The 25,015-nt window shown below is 45.1% G+C and overlaps 3 protein-coding genes across 3 annotated transcripts; 2 read left to right on the plus strand and 1 right to left on the minus strand.

Annotated features, from left to right (window-relative positions):
- Positions 1-28: 28 nt before the first annotated feature.
- On the plus strand, positions 29-2,539 carry MRPL32 (mitochondrial ribosomal protein L32). The gene is made up of 3 exons (XM_065831747.2): positions 29-200; positions 926-1,107; positions 1,894-2,539. The coding sequence occupies exons 1-3, from the start codon at positions 77-79 to the stop codon at positions 2,146-2,148; spliced, it is 561 nt and encodes a 186-aa protein (XP_065687819.1). The 5' UTR covers positions 29-76; the 3' UTR covers positions 2,149-2,539.
- A 3,902-nt stretch (positions 2,540-6,441) lies between these two features.
- Positions 6,442-12,421, minus strand: LOC139827247 (uncharacterized). Its single transcript, XM_071804771.1, has 2 exons — positions 11,936-12,421; positions 6,442-11,840 (listed from the first exon to the last, which is right to left on the minus strand). Exons 1-2 carry the CDS (start codon positions 12,387-12,389, stop codon positions 11,419-11,421), a joined length of 876 nt encoding a protein of 291 aa, XP_071660872.1. The 5' UTR covers positions 12,390-12,421; the 3' UTR covers positions 6,442-11,418.
- A 4,372-nt stretch (positions 12,422-16,793) lies between these two features.
- On the plus strand, positions 16,794-18,835 carry LOC139827321 (uncharacterized). The gene is made up of 4 exons (XM_071805507.1): positions 16,794-17,444; positions 17,555-17,649; positions 17,787-17,902; positions 18,104-18,835. Exons 1-3 carry the CDS (start codon positions 16,794-16,796, stop codon positions 17,866-17,868), a joined length of 828 nt encoding a protein of 275 aa, XP_071661608.1. The 3' UTR covers positions 17,869-17,902; positions 18,104-18,835.
- The last annotated feature ends 6,180 nt before the right edge of the window (positions 18,836-25,015 follow it).

Below are 25,015 nucleotides of genomic sequence, written 5' to 3' on the forward strand. Positions count from 1 at the left end.
GCGCATGCCCAGTGCGCCCCTGGGCCAGCGACCGCCCTCCTATCCCCCGTAGGCCTTGGCGGGGCCGTGAGGGACGATGGCGGCTCTGGTGATGGTTTTCTCTCCACTGCCGCGGCTTCGCGGGCTCCTCCAGCGCTGCTGGGGGCGGCTGGAGCGCGGCTTCTTGCCGGGCTTCTCCGGGGGCCAGAGCCCGCCCTGGGGTAGGTACCGGCCTCCTCCCCTCTGGGCTGAAGGAGAGGGCGACACCGGGGCTGCGGGGCCGTTCGTACCGTGGAACGGCGGCGGGAGGGGCTGGTGAGGGAGCGGGGCGAGGCGCGCCGCCGGCCGCTCCTACCTCCTCGCTATGAGGGTGTCAGTAGCAGCTGTGTCGTATTTCACAGAATCACAAAATGATTGGAAGGAACCTCAAAAGATCATCCAGTCCAATCCCCTTGTTGGAGCAGGAACACCCAGATGAGGTTACACAGGAAGGTGTCGAGGCGGGTTTTGAATGTCTCCAGAGAAGGAGACTCCACAACCTCACTGGGCAGCCTGTTCCAGTGCTCTGTCACCCTCACTGTGAAGAAGTTTCTTCTCATATTTAAGTGGAACCTCCTGTGTTTCAGTTTGTACCCATTGCCCCTTGTCTTATCACTGGTTATCACCGAGAAGAGCCTGGCTCCATCCTCCTGACACTCACCCTCTACATATTTATAAACATTAATAAGGTCACCCCTCAGTCTCCTCCAAGCTAAAGAGACCCAGCTCCCTCAGCCGTTCTTCATAAGGGAGATGCTCCACTCCCTTAATCATCTTCGTGTCTCTGTGCTGGACTCTCTCCAGCAGTTCCCTGTCCTTGAACTGAGGGGCCCAGAACTGGACACAATATACCAGATGAGACAATATTCCAGATGCGGAATTATTATTATTATTTTTTTTTATTCAGGACCAGCACTAGCAGTCCAAGCTCCAGCTTTTCTGCCAGAGCCAGCGAGCGACGCTAGAGAAAGTAACGAGGCGCCCAGCCTCTTAGACAGCATCTTGTGGATGGCGGCGCCAAAGAAGAGGCGCACCATTGAAGTGAACCGCTGCAGGCGAAGAAATCCCAACAAGCTTATAAAAGTCAAGGTAATCACCAAAGTTCTATGGGCTTGCCACCTTATTCACTGAAGTAATTTTGCTAATGGCGAGCACGCGTGCTTGAGTAAGATTTATGCAAATTGTTTCTCATCTCACTTGTTTTAGGGAGGATTGTCAAACTCATTTTCAGTGGGGGCCACATCAGCCTCTCAGTTGCCTTCAGAGGGCCAAATGTAATTTTAGGACTGTACGAATGTAGTAGTTACATTTACAGAGTCCCAAAGTTACATTTAGCCTTTTGAAGGCAACAGCGAGGCTGATGTGGCCCCCACTGAAAATGAGTTTGACACCACTGGTTTAGAGAGTCATTGTAGTGGTCAATACTGACTCCAAAAGCTTTCTGGAACTTGTTTATAAACTTTGCGGTCTTCAAAATACTTTGTAACAGGTACATTCATCATGCGTGACTGTAGTCAGTGGTTAAATAAAAAGTGACAGTTTAAGTGCAAAACAACAAAACAGGAATTTTAGCTGAAGAGCTAGTATAAATGGAAAAGCTTTATACTTTCTGTGCATCTCATTGAGTTGATAAGTCTTCAGTCTTCTAACCATCAACAGGCATAATGATTTAGGTATTGATTTCATAGACTGTTTTTAGTAGAAGGCATTTGATGTAGCGGTACATTGTAGGATACATAGACCAATAAGTTTTGAAGAGGCAGGTGAATTTGCATGATATTTCGTTTAACCTTTTTAGTTATATGTTATTTTTCTCTGTTTCTTTTGTTGTTATTGTTCAAATTAGAAAATTTACTATTTTTCACTGTTTTTCAGAGGAACATAGATGTTTGCCCTGAGTGTGGAAACCTGAAACAGAAACATGTCCTTTGTGGCTATTGTTATGCAAAGGTCAAAGCAGAAACTCGACTGATACGGCTGGAAATACATAAAAAGGAGGGAGGACCATTTAATACTCCTACTGTAGAGACTGTTGTCCTTTATGATGGAGAAAAGCCCACAGAAAATGACAAGGGCAAGCGAATCATTGAAAGAGCCAGGAAACGTCCATCTTGGTTTGTTCAAAATTGATGCTATAGAGCTAATGCTCACAAAACCAGTTACCACAGCAAGAAAGATCATGTTTTTCAAGAACGTTTTGCTTGTTTTGTTCACTCAACATTGATATGGAAAACCTGTGAACTTTTGGGAATTCTTCTTTAATCGTGTGTCATGCCATGCGGTGTTGCAGTCAGGTGCTTTTTCTGTAGCGTGCAGTGGGAAATGCTTCTCAGTGATACATCATAGCAGTCAAGAACTAGAGAGAAATCAGAATCTACCTTGGGTTTGGACATCTATGTACAGTACACTGAATAACTTTTATGTTAATGTGCTATGCTGGTTTTGTAAATAACTTTTTTTTTTTTTAACAAAGAGAAAACATTCACATGTTAGATAAAGCATGTTAAGTTTCCTAGGAAAATCTGCTTTCTGGTTTTTGCTGCTTCTCTTTTGGAAGACAAACAAAGAAACAATGCCATTTTTGAAACCAATGTCGATTAGATACAGAGGATATTTACAAGGAAAGACACAGTCGCCTGGTTATTTCCATGGCTCTTAACAGAATCTGCCTGGATCTCTCCACAGTGCTGCTGTATGAGATACTCAGTGATATTCCTGGTTTTGAGTGGCTGCCATGAGGTATTTACACTTTTTCTCTACTGGGCAGAAGGTTGAGTGCTTCTTGCTGTTGTCAGTATACAAAATAATTGTCTTAAAGTGATAAAGACTTTCCTTCATGACCTCCCCTTCCAAGTGCACTGTGATTTCTTGAGTGAAATAACCAATTCAAATGTAATGACTAAAAATCTATAAATTAGGTAAGGAACAAAAGCTGATTCTTTGCAACCGTTGCTGGTAGGGAGTCTGGATGCTCAATGTTTGCTTGGAAAAATACAAAGAGCAGCATACAATGTCTGCAGAGAGGGGGCAACTCAGCCCTCTGCTGTGCATTATTGCTCTTCAGTGATAGAGTTACAGCACCTCACTGTGGATTTGCACTTGGGTATTTACCTGCACTGGAGCACCTTTGCATTTGAAATCAAGACTTCTCAATTTTAGGTTGGGATTTCAATATAGAAACAGCACTGTTTGCTCAGCCAGTCTAACAGCTTTTTGCTGCCAAAAATCCAAGTCTAACCCTGTGTTTCCTTGGCACTTGGGTGTATCTGCTCCTGCGCTGTCGTGGTTTGGGGAGCTGTGCTGACAGAGAACTGTTCCAAGGCTTTCCAGAGCTTGGTTTTTAGTGGGTACCTCCCTGTAACTTGGCTTGTGTCAGGGTTGCAGAAGTGGCAACGTGGGCAGTAGGACATATGGAAGTGGAGGACACAGGACCATGCTTTCCAGAATAGCTTTTGTTTGTTTGTGGCTGAGCCAGTTAAGCCTGTGAAAGGAGTGGGCTCATGTGTGCTGTAACGCTTCACTGCTGCTTTCCTCGCTCTGGGTTCCATCTTCTGGGACATAACTGGCAGGAACAGATGTTAGTAGAGATGTAGCATTTCATAGTCTAAGCTATGCTTAGTCTAATGAAAGCTCCTAAGTGTAAATTGGTATCCAACCAAAAACATAAGTTCTTTTTGATTTGTCCAAACAGGATTTATTCCAGTCCTATGTGTTTTTCAGTTACTCAGAACTGTAGCCAACAAAAGGTGGCAAGCAGGAGACAGAATGGAAGGTTTACTTTTGCCAGTACTGCATGGGGCGAGACTAACATATTGGATGTTGCTTTATCCATGCGAGCCACGGAACCTGACACACCAATGTGATGTTCACAGAGTTCGCTTTATTGTCGGACCGGGCTAGCTTTATAGCAAAGCTGCCCTGTCCACGCGCCTTACAACAATGTGATTGGTTGTAACTCGTGTTATACAATAACATGATAGGCTGCATGTACTGTCCACTCGTTCTGCACGCATGTGCCCGGCGATTCCTCACTCATTATTACCTTCTAATGGTGCTCCTTTAGTCTCTTTTGTCTTTGGCTTCACCTCTCAGCCAGGCTGGCGACAACCCCATCCCCCTGGGGCGGGGGGGGGTCTCTGCCGCTACAATTGGGGATGAGATTAGCCAAGCAACAAGACAGATACATTGTCTTGAGGGAAAGGTGTGTATGTATTTTAGGGAGAGGTGTTTTTTTGTTCCTTTGTCCACATGTAGGTCCAGTTACACCTTACTGTCTTAGTTGCTTTTTATATATTTATATTTTTGACAAAGGTTCTGTAGAGAAATAAGTGAAATTAGTCTAGGATCTTGAGAGTCATGGCTTAATTTCTCAGAAAAAGGAAGTTATTATTAAAAAAAAAAATAAATCTCAAAACATGAGAGAGGACTTGGTTTCTGCTAATACAGTAATAATTATAATTGGCAGTATATTGCATTCGTTTATTAAATTATAGTATCAGAGAAGCAATTAAAATGCTTTATAAATAGAGTTCCTATGAAACATGAGTGAAGTCAGCCTGTGTCAACACTAGACATTTTAAAGTCCTTGCAAGGTCACAGTTAGGTAATGGATCATTTCACAGCCAGACTGCTTATGTTAGTACTGCATTTGTGCAATCCAGACAAGAGGAGATGCTTGGCAATGTTTTGTAGTGGCTTCTGAGTAATGTGAGGAGAACAAGGCATTAAAATATCTGGTATTCATGGTCTCTAAAAGAAAAAAAATACTTTCAAATACTGAAGTTTCATATATGCAATTGACATAGCACTAGTTAATTTTCCAAGAAAGAAATTGTCTTCAGTGAGAGCCGGAACAATTTAGTTTAAATGACTTTTCCTTCAAAAGAAGATGGGTAAAGGAAAGCTCAGTTTCATAGGTTTATTTTACTAGCATTGATGATACAGAGCTCCATTACTATTAAAAAAATAAATAAAAGCCAGAATTCCTTTAAAACATGTAGCATGGTGTTACTTCAAATAAGCCCTACTTTTAATGTAGTTTTGAAAGAAATATAAATTGCAATAGTGATAATATATAAACATACACGTTTTGAAAGAATGTAAATTAAAACTAACAAAAACCAAGCCGGTTATTACAAATATGGTACCCCAGCATCCATTTAGGAACAAAAACTGTATGCCTCAGAGGAATTTCATTTCAATACACTGTGAACCTGCTGGTGATTGAAAAAGACATTATTTTTGTCTGAAATTTTTGTATGATTAAATACATGTTATATTTTATTATGTTTTTCTTCTATAAGGATTTTATTTTAAAATTATTTTAGTTTAAATTTTAGAAGATGGTGTCCTAAAATACAGGGATGCAAGTTGCTAAAAGATTTTGTATCATACTAAGATCTACAGAGATAGAGGTGATCTCTGGTGGTGATCAATTATTATCTCCATAGAGGCTGATAAACCAAGTTTCTCTTTAATCTCCCATTTAGCAAGGAAATTGTAATAAAAGGTTTCTGCACAGTCCTCATCTGTTCTGTGGATCACACCATGTCAGCAAGATCTCGCAGTTGATACCAAACATACTTCTTCAAAGCAGTAGGTGGCAGAGGAGTGTAGCTTTCTGGTAGGCGCAAAAAAAAGAGCCGAAGATCACTAGTGAGACGGGAGACAGTGTCAGATTCAAGAAATTTGAACCTGGGTAGGCAAAAGATCTGCAAAAAACCCCAGAATTTGCTAAGTATGAAGCAAAATACAGTAGTTGGTATGAAACATAAACTAATCTATTGTAATTCATTGTTCCAACTGCATTTAATTAGGTCTATACTGAGAACTAATGTGCTGGCCTTCGAGTATATTTATGCACTTCTGCCCTTTGCTGGGTGAATTATTTTAAATTGCAGTTGTACCTAACACTTTGCCCTAAGATAGTGGAGTTCTCTTTATGCCTCTTAATTACAGATGGCTTTCTGAAGTTTCTAAATTTTGTATGCCTGGTATATTCACTTAGTTAACATTTTATTTATGCAGCTAAAAAGCCATGCAAATAATAAGTCTGGCAGCATTCCAATAAATTTCAAGGTATAACTGCCTTGAATTTGCAGAGCCATAAGGATCAGCTTGCAAACAGCAGACACAAAGTAGAAAGAAAAGTAAACCAATGTGGTGTTTAAATGAATAATAGTAGCTCAGAAGGGAACAGAAGATAGATGCTCTGTCCAAATTCTAACATGTTTTGGAAGCACAGGACTGATAAAGGTGCCTGTATCTTTAGAACTTGTTAATTAGTATGTAAAAATATATTAGCAAAATCCTTCCCTTCATCTCACATGACTGCACTGTGTGATTTATACAGTGAATTTATACAGTGAATGAGGATCAGTAAATACAAGTAGTTTCCAAGTAATTTGTGTAACAACCTGCCAAAGGCTTTAAGAATGGGGCCAAATGAGAGCAAAATCAATGAATGAGGGATGAGAAGGAAGCAGGCTCTGCAGCAGAGGTGGATGTAGTTTTGCCTAATCCTAGGAAATTCTGTTGAAGTCAGTGGAGTATAGTTCAAGACAGAATTTGCTGCAGCGTGCTCAAACTCTGGACACATGGACATATGAAAATATATGTATTTTTAATGCAGAGCATGTACCTGTTAAACTGCTGCTGGACACCAACAGAATTGAGTTTACAGCTGAAAATTAAGATTGCATTTGATGAGTGTGGTATATTGAGTCCAACCAGTTGATGCTCAACTTTTGATCACAAAAATGATCAGAGGGCTGGATCAGAGCTTTCCTATGTGGACAGTCAGAGAGAGTTGGGGTTGTTCAACCTTACTGTGGACTTTCTGCACCTAAAAGGGGCCTATAAGAAAGATGGGGACAGACTTTTTAGCAGGGTCTATTGTGACATGGTAAGGAGTAATAGTTCTAAAGTAAAAGAGGGGAGATTCAGGGCAGACATGAGGAAGAGAGGTGATAGATGCCCTGTCTCTGGTTACATTCAGGGCCAGGCTGGATGGGGCTCTGATCAACCTGATCTAGTTTAAGATGTCCCTGCTAATCGCAACGGGTTGGACTAGGTGACCTTTGAAGATTCCTTCCAACCCAAACTGTTCTGTGATCTTATGAAAGGCTTAGGCTGGAAAACCCAGCAGGTCCACGGAGCTGTAGTCATTTGGTGGGGGGAAGGAAAGGAGGTTGGCCCCAAAACTGCACTGAGACTGCGGCTAGTGGTAGCAATAATGAGAGATTAGGACTCAAACAAGTCACTAGATTTTTGTTGCTCACAATATAACTGAGTTTGGATGGATTTTCAGGGATGGTGAAGGATGTGCCACCTCCTGACAAATCTCACTTCCCTGCTCCACAAGTCAGGTTTGCTGCAGCTGGCAAAAATGCCTGCAGCATCTCACAGAGAACGGTTTGGGTTTGGTTTTGCTGCACTATGAAGAGGTTATTGTGACCCTAAAAGATAATGCTTTGAAAGCACATTAAGACTCCACAGCTGTGTTCCTCTGTTTTCGAAGTGTACCAACCATTTTCTGGTTTTTGTTCCTACAATAAATTATTAGAGGCAAGGGCTGTCTCAGATTATATGTTCAGAGGTAATTATGAGAAGTCCCACCACTTGATTTCTAGGTGCTACAGTAATAAAACCCCATTTTTCTTGCCATACTACTAATTTTAAGGTAAAGGAGTGACAACAGGACTACAATGCCAGCTCCTTCCAAACCCTGATCTCCATAAAGATTCATTGCGTCATGAATTGTAGCTCCCTTTTTCATCTTGCAGCACCACTTTCAGGCAGGATGTGTCAAATTTGCCCATGTAGAGATTCCATACGCCATTTGTATTTTAGTTTGCTTTGTATTTTTAATAAGTTTTTCCACCCTACACTTAAGAACGTAACCAACCACAAAACTTGCATTGAAGAAGTCAAAGAATCACTTTTCCCACCTCATATCAACTGTTCTGTAACTACACTTCTCACTCCACAAAACCTTTTAAAATGTTACTTATTAAACAGACAAATGGTTCGTTCATACATGATAGCATGAGGTCAGCTGAATTCTCTTGAGCTGATGGTGGAGAAACGTGAATTGTTCTTGAAATGGTTTCTGCAAACTCCTTCATTTGAGCCACAGCACAAAGTTTTGCTGAAGTCTGATCAAATGGTTAATTGCAAAGACAAGCCCAGCTCATTAAAACTATTGTTCCTCCATCTCTGAGAATGAGGACTCTTTAATGTTACCTTAATATACAATAGTTTCACCCCACTTATACACAATCTGAAATCATATGGTCAACATATGATGATTTCTGCCAGGAATGCAGTGTGTTTTACTGTAGGTTGGTTTTGAGTGCTTTTGGTTTCGTCATCCCTAAAAACACTGATATTTTCACAGGAATAAAAGCAAAAATCATATGTTACCTTTAGACACCACATTGTCATATTAGAAACTCTGAAACCACCTAGCTAGCAGCTTATTCTGTCCTAAGCCCATTCACACTATCAATATTTGAAATGATTTTGCACTCTCTTTGAACAACTTTACATAATATGATCTTCCTGTCACTGTTTGTTGCCTTCAGAGCATTTGAGGTTTTAATAAAGACATACTTCAACAAAATGCATCAGGTAGAAGCTTGAGGGTGTAAATGTTTTAAGGACAGAACAGATTAAAACCAAATAACCACACTCCCTGACTAGCAGACATAGAAAAAGGAATAATGCTTCAAATTTTCAGAAAATGGAGCCTGATAGCACAATTCCAGATATCCTTGGGCAATTTCTCAACTTGAAGAAGAAGCTGCTCCCCAGCCAGACTCTTCCAGGAAGCTAAAATAAAAGAGGCTACTAATTTATTTTCCTACAAGGGCTCATGTAGAATGATTATGACTATGTACCACTCTGCACAGAGGAGCAGGTGGTCTCAGAGATTGATCCGCATGGTTCTCAGCACCACGTGTTACAATGCTCTGCCAAATCTACCACCTTCCACATCCCTGTCAGGCAAATATTATCTTGTAGGTGACACGCAACAGTCGGCAGGCACCCGTGTTGTGTTGTCAGTGTCTGTCCCTCATAAACAGCTCCTGAACTGTTGGCCCAGAGGAATATGCATTTTCAAGGCAATTAGATTGTTTAAAAAAAAATAATAATAAAAAAAAGAATCAAGATAAAGCTGAGAGACCAAAATTACTGACTTGCTGAAGAGAAAGTGCAGAGCCTGACTGTCCTGCACTCCCAGGGAAGCGAGTGTGGGGCACGGTGGCAGCACAGGGCACGCAGGTGTCCCCTGGCACAAAGGTCAGAGTGGCATCACTGCAATGGGAGGAGAGGAAAGAGACACCTTGAATAGGAAGACAAGGATTGAAAGCCACAGGACTTTGGGCTGTGTGAACCCCATGGCTGACCCAATTGCTTGTTTTTCAATACAGGCCAGTGAAACTTACCTCTGAATTCCCTAGCAAGTGTGAAGTACACCTGGCCTGCAATGAGGTGTTCTCGGAAGGATGAGCACTGTACACAAACATGTGGCTTACAGAGGAATGGCATGTTATGAATCTCTCTGAGGATGAGAAAATAGTTGTTCTGGTTTTGGTACTTCTCTCTTATTACCAACATTGTGCTAAAAGAAGCAGTGGTATGTCTAACTTGTTCATAAATAACTTACACTAATCTGAAGAAAGAAAATTCAATCTTTTCAAATCCTCCTGATCACAGAATCACAGAATGTTAGGGATTGGAAGAGACCTCGAAAGATCATCCAGTCCAATCCCCCTGCCAGAGCAGGAACACCTAGACAGGATATACAGGAACATGTCCAGGCGGGTTTTGAATGTCTCCAGAGCACAACTTCCCTGGGCAGCCTGTTCCAGTGTTCTGTCACCTTCACTGTGAAGAAGTTTCTTCTCATATTTAAGTGGAACCAAACATGTATTTGACTCCTTTGTTTTGACATCTGTGAGGTTCCACCAAAGTTCATGTTCCCCAGTGTTTCTCTGCAAATACCTCCAGCACAAACGTTTATCTTTATTATTATAAATTCATGAGGCAAAACTGCAACTGTGTCTATTTCTTTTAGGTGGTCTGATCACAGTTGTGGTCAGGTTAAACCTGTCTCCTCCCTGCTGTGCAGTGGACATTTGCCACCCCCACGCATCCCATGTTCTCGGCCTCTTGGAGGCCACATTGTTGCTGTGGGATGCTCCCCACTTGCTGGTTCCTGCCTGCTGCCCACTGCTGCCTGGTGTTGTGCCAGCCCTGGCTGGCAGCTCCCTTGCCCACCAGGTTTTCCAGGGTTGAGCCATCATTTTCTTCTTTTCTTAGGGGGGTTGTTGTCCTCAGGAGAGGTCTCGTGCAGGTTAGGGGTGCTGGCTGGTGCTGGGCGCTTGGCCTTGGTGCTGCCTGCCTCTCCCCATCTGGTCAGATCCACCCCGATCTGCCTCAGCTGCATCTCCTCCTGGAGCTGGTCCATGTGGGATGGAGGGCACTGAGGGGCATGTGGGGGGCTGGCCAGGCAACTCAGCAGTGGGATCTGCAGGGGGCTGAGCTGAGAACTGTGCAGATGGTCCTTCTGGGGATCCTTCCAGGGACTGGCCACAGGAGTGTCCTCTGCAGTCTGCTCTGAACTTTCTGGAGATCTTGGCTTCCAAGTCTCCAGGGGACTCATTGGAGGCCAGCTGGGGAGATCCATCACCCCAGTGCCCATCTGTCCCTGAGGATCCATCAGGGGGCTGTCTCGTACCCCCCAGATGGTGTCAGTGTCCTCCAGCATTGCCGCTGCCATGCGGGCCTCATGGTAGTCATCATCCGTCCCATACTCCAAGAAGTCGGGGACTTCACTGAAGGAGATGGTGCTGACCAGGCCATCGAGGACATCAGCGAAGACGTTCTCCCCATCCAGGAGCATCTCTGCCACCACTTGCTCCTTCTGGCAGCTGCTCTCTGCCCTGTACTCCAAGAGATGGGGGAGCTTGTTGAGGGAGGTGGTCCAGCTGGGGACATCAGGGACAGCAGGGAGAATGTCCTCACTGTCCCACCCCACTCCCCCTCCCATCTCCTTGGGACAGCTGCTCTCTACGACATACTTGGAGAGGTTGGGGAGCTCACTGAGGACCTCCGCAGTTGTGCAAGGACCATTGGTGGTTATACTGGTGTCCCTGCTGTCCTCTAGACATGCCACCAGTCCTTGGTCCTGGGAACAGGTGCTCTCTGCCGCATAGTCTGAGAAGTCATGGAGCTCCTTGAGGCTGTTAGGGAAATCAAGAATGTCAGGGATGGTGTCCTTGCTGTTTCCCAGACTCGCATTCACCACTCAGTCCTTGGGGCAGCCATCCTCTGCCATGTACTCAGAGAGGTCAGGGAGCTGTCTAAGGAAGGTGGTAGAGTTGGGACTGTCACTCATGACCTCGCTGTCCTCCAGCCCCGCCACCGCCACTGGCTCTGTGGGGCTGGTGTCCTCTGCCCTGTACTTGGAGAGATCGGGAAGTTGTTGAGGCAGGTGGTCAAGTTGGGGGTGTCAGGAACATCAGGGATGGCGTCCTCACTGTCCCCCAGCCCCACTGCCACCACTCGCTGCTTTGCGCAGCCGCCCTCTGCCACGTACTCGGAGAGGTCGGGAAGCTCGCTGAGGAAGGTGGTCAAGCCAGGGCTGTCAGGGACATCAGGGACAGCATCCTCGTGCTCCAAGGTGTCAAGCCAGGTGAGCAGGTCGTTGATGGTGGTGTCCTCGACCTGCTCAGCCGCCTTCACGGAGGCCTTTTCTGGCTCCTGCTTGGGCTGATCCACCAACCTCTCCAAAGCTGCCGGCGTGGGCACTGGAGCTGAAAAAGCAAACAGAGCCAAGCCAGCCCAGGGTGATGCAGCTTTCCTCAGCTTGGCCACCAACCCAAGGGCTCTGCCTTCCCCCAAAACTCACCTGTAGGCTCCATGGTGGTTGTGCAGGCAGACGGAGCCAAGGGGGACTGGTGGGGGCTGGCAGCAGGGATGTTTTCTTCGATGGCCACCCTGTCCTTGTTGGAGGCCTCCCCTGGCTCCTGGGCGCTGCTCGGCAGGGTGCGGGGCACAGGGGGGCCCTGCACCCACTGAGCTGCTCGGTCATGGCGTGGTGGGGAGCCAGGGCAGGCAGGGACGGGCAGCTGGTAGGAGCCTGTGGGGTACAGGGGCTGCCCCTGGACCATGGCCAATGGCTCCAGCCCCATGGGCTGGTTTGGGACCAGTGTCCCCGTAATCACCTGCTGTCCCCAGGTGTAGTATGGGGGACAAGGAGCAGGAACAAAGGGGAGCTGCACCCCATGGGAGAGCTGCATTGGCTGCACTCCATTGAGGAGCTGCACCCCGTGGGGGAGCAGCACCCCTTGAGGGATCTGCATCCCGTGGGGGAGCTGCACTGGCTGCACCCCATTGAGGAGCTGCACTCCTGGGGGGAGCTGTACCCCTGGGTGAAGCTGCATGCCATGGGAGACCTGCACCCCTTGGGGGAGCTGCATCCCCTGTGGGATCTGCACCCCTTGAGGGAGCTGCACCCCCTGGGGGAGCTGCAGCATCTGCCCCAGGGCCTTTGGCACCCCCTGCCAGCCACTGGCATGTGCCAGCTGGTAGGTGATGGTGTGGACCTGGGCAGGCTGGGAGGACACCAGCAGCCCGGGGACAGAGGGCAGCACAATTGCAGTGACCGGTGGTGCCATCACGGGGGTGCTGAAGGTCGATGCCGTTGGCAGACGTAGAGGGAAGCTCTCTGTTGGAGGAAGCAAAGAAGGGTGATGGGGTGAGATAGTGGTGGGTAGAGCCAGTTGTGGGGGTTAACCAGAGGGCAGGATCACCAGGATGAGTGAGAGCTAGTGCCTGACTTGCCACGGTCAGTGTGGAGTTTGTTGGGGGCAAACTGGCTCCATCCCCATTGCCATTTTTCTGCCAGCACCTGCCTCAACCAGCTTTGGGAGGGTTGGCGTTTTCATACCACAACTCCCCATTGCAATGATTTCTTATCCTGCTGATGATGGCCTGACCTGACCTGGCCTGGCCTGGCCTGTCTTGAATGATGGACTCCCATCCTCCTCATAAAAAGCAGCCTGACATAATTTCTCCTTGTGTTCAAAGTACTTCTAGACTGGTGAAGAATCTCCCATCACAGGCAATGGAACCCACTACTGACACTGAACTATGGCAAGGAAGCTCTCAAACCTCCCCCAGGACCAATCCTGGTATATCACCTGTCTTAGCCACGGCACTCAAACGGGATGAGGATGAGGATGTGGATGAGGATGTGGATGAGGATGAAGATGAAGATGAGGATGAGGATAGCCTCGTTGTTTACTGCTGCTGATGGCAGTCAGAGAGCGTCACAGAAAGTCGCTGTCACTGAGCACAGAGAGCACTCAGAAATCCAGCAAGACAGGTCGACTGTCAGCTGCCAGATGGCCTTGGGGAGAGAGCATCGAGTTGTCATGGAAATGCACCATGACATCACAGAGGCGTTGGGAGCCTGGGTGACGTCATCTGTGCTGTTGTGTCACCTGGCTGATCTGGAGCCTGGGATGTCCCACAGGGCTGAAGGGATATTGGCACCTGAGGAGATGAGGAAGTGGAGAGTGGTGATCACACCTCTAACTTACAGAGTTTTCTTGAAGCTTTTCCACAGCTGTGGATATGTGCCTTGAATAAGAGCCTTGCTTCCTCCTGTTCCTTCACACTTTCATGAAATTATTTTCTTTTTTTCTTCCCCTTTTTTGTCCTTTCCTTTCCATACAACTAATACACTTGAATCATGCACAACTTGGAAAATTGTCCATTTGTTCTACGCAAGCAATTTTTTCCTTCTAATTAAATATTTGGAAGGCTTTGAGAAGTGCAGATGTTAGCTCACATACAGAATAAAGGAAGAGTTTGGGTTGGAAAGGACCTACAAACCTCATCTAGTCCAACACCCCTGCAATGAGCAGGGACATCTTCAAGGAGATCACGTTGCTCAGAGCTCTGTCCATGCTGGTCCTGCTATAAAGTTTGTCCTCATCTTTATTATAGGCCCTTCATATTTACGGAAAAGTCGCAACAAGGTCTTCCTGGAACCTTTTCTTCTCCAGGCTGCACTGCATGCAATTTGACTAGGAATCAACCACTTTATTCTACAAATATGACAGCCTGAGTGAGCGTATTCTGAGCTCTCTCTGCTAGATAAGCTGGCTGTATGGCAATGGTTAAACTACTCACAGGTCAGTGGAGGAGCCCAATTTAAGTTTCATATTAATAATTTAGCTGAAGTAAGTGCATATTAAATATATGAATCATCTAGAAGTAGAATGTTGTGGGATTTTTAATATACTTTCTGCTTCATGTTACTTAGTAAACTGGATTTGCTGAAATCTTAAGCTGTAGGGGTCTGCTCATATTTACCAAAAGCAAGTACAAACTACACTGAACAGTTGCAAGATGAGGCCTGCTTTGCACTTGGCTGACAAGAAAACGATTTATTCAGACAAAACAGCACCTACAAGGCTATGGACCATAAACAATATCTGCAGCTGAACAAAACAAAGGCATATATAAGATCAGTGAAAATGATCCAATGAGAAGCAAGAAGACCCCAAAGTGAAATATTGCTATTGGACTGAATCATGGTATAAATGGTCTGTAGAGATATAAAAGTCGATGGTTTTCTATGCTCGGGTTGGACCTCCGTGCAGGTACCCAGCTTGAGCCAGTGGTGGTGTTGGCACCTGTCTTATAATTTGGCTGATTACCCCTCTGCAGGTGGTTTGATTGAACGCAAATACAACATATATTGGGATGCCAATTGGTGTCTACACATCTTTGAGAAAACAGGGGAAATTAATCCTATTTAGGTTTTGTAAGGATTGACACAAGGCTTGATTCTGCAACTTGTTGTAGGACCGTGCATTAAATAAATTGCATACTTGTAACTTGTAATGTGTGTGGTTTCACCTGAACTAAGTTTCCAAGCCTCGGCTGCTCGTTTCCCCTCTAATTTATGTGGACGGGACACCCCGTGGCCCCTGCACAGCAGCCCAAGGACACCAGGCACTCTCCTCCCCTCTGCCCCTCTGGGCTCCTGATGGCTGTGGGGATGACACCACTGGCAGGGAGCTGAGCAGCTGGAGGGTCACGGAGACCTCCCCGAACCTCCTGGGACACTGTGGCTGCTGTCCCATGAGGGGACCCCAGGCCTGGCACCAGGAGGGGCAGCTGCAGGGCAGGCCCGGTGGCTGAGGGGTGGCCTTTCTGTCTGCAGAGCAAAATGGCCCTGCAATGGGGGCCAATGTAGTCAAATTGCATACAGCAGGAAAAGTCTGCATGAGACTCCCTGCACCCACAAGGCACCGGCATTCAATGTGTCGCTCTGTTTCCCTGTGGGTCTCCTGGGAGGAGTTCTTGGACTGGTTGCGGCTCAGGCCCTTCCCTCCTGTGGAGCCCGGATCAAACTGCTGCTGGTTTGGCTGGGGGGGGGGGGGCATGGGTTGAGCGCATCTGCCACCCCCTTTGACCACAGTCAACCCACTTCATTCTCTCACAGAGTGGTAGTGTGGTTACCTCTTGCCTCTACATCATAAATACGTGGCATACTGTGGTTCAGTGGTAAGAGTCCGATTGTTTGATAAACCATTTAGTTTGAAGGCTAGTATCATCTATGTACAGTGTTAGCATGCACGTGAACTTCTGTTGAAACAAATAGCTTCAGTAATGTAGAACATCACCATTAAACTATATTATCGAGGTGTTTCTCACAACAAATCGAGATCCTTTGCTTATATGTGTACTGGGCTTTTATACATAAAATGGTTGTAGGTAACAAGCACAATAATGTCAGCGTTAACAGAATTACAACTGGATGAAGCATCACATTTAAAGTTTCTCTTGTGGTTGGTGACCATCCAAATAGGGTCTTTCACTTCAGTCCCAACTGGACATCATGTACCTTCAGCAGCAAGAGGATGGTATATTGTACTTTCATCTTACAGGGAGATGCAAGACAAAAAGATGAAATAGACTGTTCTCGTCAGGGTATGCTGGACAGATTATGCCATTAGAAATGTGGGAAAATCCATTGTGCGCTAATTCTGCATTTTGTAGCATTGCTTTTGTCTTTGTCTGTAGGAATCTTAAGGATATATGGTGCCTTTACGGTGCCTTTACGATTATTCACAGGCCTAATATCTAAATACAGAGGTTCTACTCGTGGTTCATGTGCTTTTCTACACCCCAGCTACAGTCGCTGGAGTGTACTTACAATGTTCCTCCTCACCATTCTCACACCATTCCCATCTATTCCACCCCCCTCACTCAAGAAACTGCTTCTCCTGGGGCCAGCAAAGCCGGAGATGTTCACCTGTGCTTGTGAGGTGTAATGCAGAGCAATTTATAGAGATACAGAATAAACAGATATAGGAAAAGGAATCAACATATCTTTACAATGATGTTTTAACTCAGGTGTTGCATTCATTTTGTCAAGGAATTCAATGAGTCATTCATGCAGGCATCATCAAGAGATTGCTCTGTTTGATGCAAAAAGTCTTGGAGATGTTAAACGTTGTCCTTCATGTTTGCTGACGCATCTGTAATGTTGAAGCAACAGATGTTTTTAAAATGGAAGTAGCTTTTTCATCCATTACCTACTCAAGGAAAACAATAATCAAAAATACTAATATCAAAATACCTCAGCACAGTATAATTCTGCAATACAGCTACCAGGTTTGTGGTGTTGGCCAAACATATTGTCAAAAGATGTGCGGCTGTCGGTCTTTCCTTAAGGCAAAAGGCAAATGAGTCGGATCCATCCGAGGCGAGGCGAGGCGAGGCGAGGCGAGGCAAATGCAAGCATTGACAGCACTGCAGAGCAAAATGGCCCCGCAACGGGGCCCTCGTGGCCCTGTGGGCCGCCATGCCGGCCACCGCAGCGTTCGCTGGGGACGCCGCGAGCCTCTGTTGTGGCAGTTGGAGCAGAGCCGTGGCAGCCGCGCCAGCGCTCGGAGAGAAGAGGCCGCAGCGAGCAGAAGAAAGAAGAGGAGGCTCACGGACCCCCCGGCCCATGGCTCCGCCGCCCAAGAAACGGCGGCAGCCTGTCGGGAGCAGCAGCACCGCCCCCAGGCGAGAGGAGGAGCCGATGGAGGTTGACCCACCCCGGGAGGAGGAGGAGCAGCCCATGGACATCGACCCGCCTCGGGAGGAGGCGGAGCCGATGGACGTGGACCCGCCCCTGGCAGGGCTGCTGGGGCACAACAGCGGCATGGGCGGGCTACCCCCAGCGCCGTGGTGCCCGAAGCGCCGCAGGACAGCAGGGGGCTCTCCCAGAGCCCCCAAGCAGGCGCCTGGGCACGAGCGGCGCCGCCCCCGCAGCCGCCACTAGCCACCTCCGGGGCATGGGACGGGATGGGATGGGCCGGGCCGGAGCAGCAGCCGCTCTGGAGCCGCAGGTGAGCCCGGCTTCCCAGCCCGCAGCCCCGGCCCTCATGCTGGGGCATCTCCTCTGCCCTGGGGCCTGGGGAAGAGGCGAGGAGAGTCGCTGCCATCTTCTGGTCGGCAGCCCCAGAGCACCGGGAGGAGTCCTCAGGAGCCCCCACAGACGGCCAGGACACCCAAGGGCAGCGCTGGAGCTGGAGCTTGCCTTCCAGGGAAAAGGTTTGCACATGGCACAAATAATTCAGACTTTTTCTCCTTCTCCCTGTAGACGTGTATCCAGACTCTAGAGTTAATAGAAATGTGTAGATACAGAAAACAAAAACCAGATATGTGTGTGTGTGTGTGTGTGTGCACAGAAGCCCGCCGGAGACCGCAGGACGCCGCTGGAGAACATCGTCGGAGACCAAAGGACAGCGTGGGATCTGCACCTTGCCTTAAAAAGAGGAAAAGTTTGGAGACAAAACCTTACGAGGTATGCTTTGTATTCAGAGCCTGGTCTTTTGGAACCCTTCTCTTACTCCTCTGATTGGGTGAGATTCAAGGGTCTGGTTTACTTCTGTGTTCTCTGCTCCTCCTCTCCTTCCCCTCTTGCTGTTTTCCTCCGTCATCTCTGTTGTGTCCTCTTGTTACGTGCAGTAAGTTTCATCTCTGGCATTTTGTTTTCTCTGCCCAGGTTTGGTCATGAATTCTTGACAGGACAGTTGGAAGCAGGATTTTCCGAAGGGTTCTTGCCCCCAAGGTCCGTGAGGTCAGAGGCCTTTGGGCACTCTCCCAAGCCCAGGAGATGGCTCCAGCGCAAGGTAGGATAGGATAGGATAGGATAGGATAGGATAGGATAGGATAGGATAGGATAGGATAGGATAGGATAGGGCTTGGGCAGGTCCTGGGAGGCGTGAGCAGCCTGTGGGACAAGGAGCCAGGTCTGGCTCCCATGCTCAGGGAACAGCCGATCGCCAGCACTGGGGTCAGGAAAGAATTTTTTCCCCCGGGGCAGATTGGCACTGGTCCCCGGGGGTTTTTTGCCTTCCTCTGCAGCATGGAGCATGACCACTTTGCAGAGCTCCTCTGGGCCCTTTTGGCTCGGATCCTGCCTGCTGCTCAAGCACCAGGAAGATGGCCTCTCGTGCCCTGCAGCTGGGGGGAGGAAGGCTTTTTTTCCCCCAGGTGGGACAGCAAGCGTCTCCAGGGGTTTTTTGCCTTCCTCTGCAGGGCTGAGCACGGCCCCTTGCCACGGCTTCTTTGGGCCATTTGGGCTGGGTGCCTGCTGCTCCACGAGGTGGCCCTTAACTTAGCTAGAACAGCACACCCAAACCAGCATAGAACAACTCACCTAAACCAACCTACAGCAACAGCAAGCAACTAACCAACCTTCAAGAACCTAAAATAAATAAAAAGAAACACTTTGTATCCATTGTGTTTTGTGTCCTTGAAAGTGTTTTTTAGAGAAGAGGGGGGAGAAAGGCGGGCGGCAGGAAGGAGGGGGGAGAAAGGAGGGGGGGCAGGCGAGGGGGCAGGAAGGAGTGGGGAGAGGGAGAATTCTGCTTTGTTGTGCCTGGAGTTCTGCATGACAAGCCCTGACAGAGCCCTGAGGCCTCCATACCTGAAAAATATTGCACTATTGCCTACTCCCCATCACATATCTGTATCAATAGCTGCACAGGAAGGGCTGATTTGGAAACTCTACCTCAGCAAACAGTTTGCTGTGCAAGCCATGGTCAGAAGACACGGATAGGAAGGTCCCAGTGTTAAACAGCCCAAGAGAGAAAACCCGCTGAGTCCCCAAACCCATGGGTGCCAAAACATTCACTGAAGTGGGAGCTGTCTAAGGAAGAGAAAGTCCAAACACAGTGAGTCGTTGCCCCAGGTGCCAGCCAGAAGGCACCTTTGTGTCATTGAACGGGACATGGTTACAGGCAGTAGCGCTACTGGAAGTGAGGCTGGACTGGCAACAAATCCACACTGTATTTTTGCAAAAAAGGGACACGGTTAGGTTGATTACTCCTCTGTCTTGAACATGAATCCTACTTACTGCTGGTTTTCTAATCCTGACAATTAACACATCCCCAGATTGGACAGTCTTTAATGGGAGTAAATATCATCATTCTGAAACAGATGAGAAATCTGGGGTACACAAGAAGGATTTGAGCAAGGTCATGTAGGAAATCAGCAATAATGAAGGGACAGTACATGGTAGCTGATGCCAAAACCCTATCTTCTGCATTTCTCTGCCTTCTTAGTATAATGGTGGTCTGTAGGCTCAGAAAAAGGATCTTGCATAAGAAGGAATGTGGGTTTTGTTGTTTGCAGGTACTCCTTAACAAATTGTGCTGGTTTGACTGAAAGTGAATTGATTTTCTTCATGGTCTTAGAAACCTTGCTTTTTCACAGCTCGCACAGTCATTATTTGGACTTAGTGTGAGAACAAGAGATAACACCCCAGCACAGAACTAATGTTTGTAATTGCTCTGGTCTGAGAGTCGAGGACATTCTGACTGCTCTGCCCACAGATGTGACATATCGAGGAAGGGGGGCAGAGAAGGGACAGAGCTTGACTGACACCCAGGCTGATCAATACAAGAATTTCATCCCATTTGTGTCATGCTAATTATTTAAGGAGGGAGGGGATCTCTCTCACTCTCTCAGGCACTTTCTCTTGCGCGCATAGCTTTTTTTCTTCACTCTTTTTTTGTCAGAGCTGGGGGAGTTCTGGTGCGGGATGCTTTGTTCGGCTCTTTGCCATTTTGCAGAGGCCTCTGGGCTTTTCTGCCTTTTTCCTTTTTTATCTCTTTTGGATCAACTGTGGGGACCAGGTGCCCCTTCCTGGGACTGGCTACTCAGAGTGGACAGAGTTTGTTAGAATTGGTACCTTTTATTTCTATTTATATGTATATATTTGCTAGTAGTATATTAGTATTTTGTTATATTATTACAGTGTGTTTATCACCAAGTTTCTCACTTCCCTTTTGATTCTCTCCCCTATTGGGGAGGGGAAGGGGGGGGAGGGGGGTGTGAGCAGCTCTCGTGGTTGTATTGCTAGCTCAGTTTAAACCACGACAAAATGGTAAAACCAGTGTAACTCAATATTGTTTTAGATCTGGGTAGTTTAAGGAGTCCTTTTCCAGGAGCATGCAGGCCACACTTCAAGACACTCTTCCCCTCTCCAGACAACCATTTCTCGTTTCCCTCATGCCCAGACAACTGCACTGTGATGGCAGCAGGACTCACTTATTACTTTCTCACCAGAAGTAACTTTTAAACATGTAAAATAACGGGGTGTTTAAAAAAATCAAAGTCTTTAACCACTTTTGCAAACAAACAGGATAAGATAACTAACAGGATTTTTCAAAAGGCATCTTCTGATACTTCAGTCTGACTCCTAGATTCTAAAACAGGACGTTGCAAACTATGATTTATATATTCTGCTTATTTGTTTTCCGGCGACATCTCATCCATATGTGCGCTATTACTGTATTTCACAGAGTTGTATTGATTTCAGAAGCAACGGTGATCTCAAATGTTAAGAATGAACTGTCGTTTCCTCTAACACAAGTAGCTGTGAGCTGTTATCTAGATGCATATTATACTTAACGAGATTAGAGACTTGTGATCCCTAAGAACACAGTGGCATAGGTTGAATAAGAAATCTTTCCTAATGAAGCGAACTGTCTATGTTGCAGCTCTTAGACCCGAGATATCACTTTACACATTAAGCTACATGAGCCTCCAATAACACAAAATAACTCTGTGTTATGCACATGTAATTTAAGAGGACGAATGCACAAATCAATATACGCAGACTAGACAATTAAAATGCTTGGAAGGTTTTGCAGAACTAACAGAAGAGAGGTAAATAACTAAAGAGGAGTAAAGATATATTGCAAAGATATGTTTGCCACTGGATGTTTTCCCACTGCTTTCTTACAGATGTTTAAGTTACAAAATAAAGCTTTTGTACTTTTGTCTTCCTGAGCTTTCCATTCTTTGTGAGCTGTGAAATATCTGTGAAAAAAATGAAATGCCATCCTAATCTTACGCTATGATATCAAAAGAAACTGCCACAACGTAACATTCTGATTAAACGACACTTGAAGTATTAGTGGATGTCTTCTGTTTGAAGAAATACTTCAAGGTAGTAGCTCTCTTCCACAAGTTCTAAATTTCAGCACTAATTTCTCAGAATATTCACCACATCCAGCACTGAGTCATTTGACACTCTGTAGACACAAGCTAGAACAATTCACTACTTAAGTATGTGAATATTAGCTATACACGTGCATTAAACAATGTGTATCCAGAACAAATAGACCACAGAAATTCAGCTACTTCTTTACACTTGTACAGCCATCATGTAATTTTGGCTCCTCCCTAATCATTACCATAATAAATAACAATCACACAAAGTTTGATTTAGCAATTGCTTGGCACGAACCTCCTTCATGGCCTGCTGGAGTGCAGACTAAATGACAGTTCCCCTTGCCTTAAAATTCACATTTCCATTTCTAGACTGCCTTGTTACTTGATTTTTTATATAAACTTGATGGGGGATAGGGTGGGGAAATCAGCAGTGCAAGAGAGGTTTAATTAAACCAACAAACACATCCACTTTGTCACTTGGGACTATTGCCATAGGTAAGTGCTTTTTATAGGCAGCAGTCTAAGAAACACATGCCAATTATTTGAACTAAAGTGGATATGCTCTGCCTGAGTGCTCATGACACCATCCCATACTCTGGGAGACTCCAGCATGTCAGAAAAGTAAAGAGAAAGATGGGGAAAAGAAACATCACAAAAATCAGTTGCAAGTAAAGTGCCGTTTCTCGTTTGTTAAGGAAGATCATGGATTAAGCTAAAGCAGCTCTTCCCCAAGAGCTTCACACCAACAGCTCTGACCGAGGTTCCTGACCAGATAGTTCTTACCCCTCATCCCACTCTTGGTGCAGAGGACAACCAGAGTTCGGCACAGAACAGCAGCTTACTTTCAGCTACATGTTTAACATGAGACAATAAATGTTGTTATGGGTAGCTGAGAAATGTCATTCTTGTAAAATCAGTCTTTCACATCATTTTGGTCTCTAGAGAAAACTCCCTGAATTTGTTTGCTTTTCTGTAGATTAGCACGGGTCCTGCAGCTAGCATACATGGCTGAGAAGTTTACATTTTATGCAGCTGTTGTCCATAGAAGTAATTCCCTTTTAATCTCAAAGGGAAGCAACTTTTCCCCAAGGTACAGTTAAACCTTCGCAAGAGGAAACTATTAGCTTTAAATTTGGTGTAAATTTCAACTATTTAGAAGGCTTAACAGCATTGATGACTTGGAGCATGAAACTGAAGGATTTCACTTTTAAAGCTGCCCCTGTTGTTTGCATGAGATGCTAATTTAACCTTGGAGCAAGAAATACATGCTCTTTCAGTACACACCTTAGAAAAAGCCTGTTGACTTAATGGGACACATGCCTTTCCTTTTTATGTAATTCGAAACTTTAAGAAGAAGCACAATGAATTTTTATGTGAAAACTTGACTTCAGTTTAATATTAATTCCTCTGTGTTCAATAACAGATGTTTTCTTGCCTACGTGTTTCATTTAGCCACATCTTACTGAAAATTGGCATCTTCAGTTGTGATGAAAACAGGTGATTTGGCAGTATCGTGGATTTCTGTTACAAATACTCCCTGGCAAAATTCTCATGTCACGATTTTGGGGTTCAATTATAATGCTATGCTAGACGTCATTTTCTTCTTGTGCTGCTAGGAAACATTCATTTCAACTTACTAAACATGCTGCATTATGGTATACACATAGCTTACTATTCATAATAACTTTGAAACTCAACATAAGATAAAAATAATTACTTACAATATGGCAAAACCAGTTGGTTACAGCTAAGCTGGATGTGGAAGTACTGTACATTCTGGCTTCACTCCAATGGAGTGTGGAAACTGCAGTTCAATTTTCATTATTATCAGCTCTGTGCACTACTCGGATCACCTAAAAGTTGAAATTTCCTGTTGATGAGGTTTAAGCAAATTTCTTTTGATTGAGCTAGAATTTACAATCTGATATTTATGACAGTTCTTATGCTTTGTGGGGGAGGAAACAGTACATGATCCATCAGAGAGTTTGCCAGGAGAAATTGCTCACTCAAAATTTATTCACAAAAAATGTTAGAAGAGCAACTTCACAAGATTTCACTGCTTTGCACCATGTAGTTACAGCATTTCTAAATGAGTGCTGAGTGTACTGAAGCCAGATTTGCTGCTTCACAAAAACACGATCCCACTTGAGTTCAGTAGGGTTTCTTCTGCTCTTAAACCTGAATCAGGCACTTAAAAGCTTCAGTACACTTGTAAAGTCAAACCTCTGACAATTTACTTATTCCTATCATTTCTGATACCCAGGATACATGAAAATAAAACTTCCACCTCGACAGTAGTCATTGAGAATGATAAGAGTTAATCTAGACCACACAAATGGAAAAATACCATGTTAGCCAAGAAGCCTTTCTTAAGAGGTTGAAATAAACTTCTCAGGATCTTTTAAGCTTCCAGGTGTGAAATAATTAGTATAGCTTACAGATGTGGAAGAGAAATATTTTGGTATCATAACCGAAGTATTCTTTTCTCTGTGAACTTGAAGACAATCTATAATATTGCATAGGCACTTAAAAATGCGTTGTCTCTGCTCTATTCTCATCCAACATTTCATTTTAGATATTTCAAGAAACTTGGTCATTGTCTATCCCATAAAACAAGAAATAGATTATTATAGAAAATCTCCTAACATAAAAAGTTAATGCATTAGACTAGCTGTGATACAAAAATTATTTGAGATACATATATGTTTGGCTTCTGATGAATTATCTAGTTGTTTGCAGTCACTAGGATTTCTCTCAGTAATAAAACACTGGCAATATGCCCGAACACAAGAAACTATTCATGCAGCACATTCATCCTTTATGTAGTTAAATGAAGTTTTTAAATCACAAAAAGATTTGGCTGTTATGTAGTATGCTTAAACTATACAATAATGAGAAGACCATGTCTCTCATGCTTTGTTCTGTCTCAGAATCATCTCAGCTTGCAAAGCAGATCAGTTTTCTAGAACACAGATAACAAGAGCTCACACAGACTTTTCATTTAGAAGGCCAAAAAAATAACAGAGATAACATATCTTTTGCTTCAAAATTGTGGTTACAGACAGCTATTTTACCTCACTTCAAAGCGCTATGAAAATCGAAAATTACTTTCTTTAAAACTATGTTCTTCTTTTTTTTTTTTTAAACAATCTTATAGCTTAATCCTTAAAGTATTTTTTTTTCCAAGTTTTAATTTTTTTCTGATGAGAATCAACACAGGAAAATCCTAAATTGTTTAAGCAAATGAAGTATTTGCTACAGTTGCACTTGACCATCATCCCATTCTTTCCAACAGGTGAACAAGTGCAACCAAGTTTCTTTCAAGAGCCATACAGAAGGAGAAAGTACAGATTTGCTCTGTATGATAGCAAATAGGTGAAGGAGCTGCTACTGATTTGAAAACTATATGGGCTCTGCTGTGTCAGTTTTGATCCGGGAGAAGAAAAACAGC

This window comes from Patagioenas fasciata, chromosome 2 (assembly GCF_037038585.1).
Source record: "Patagioenas fasciata isolate bPatFas1 chromosome 2, bPatFas1.hap1, whole genome shotgun sequence".
Taxonomy (NCBI): domain Eukaryota; kingdom Metazoa; phylum Chordata; class Aves; order Columbiformes; family Columbidae; genus Patagioenas; species Patagioenas fasciata.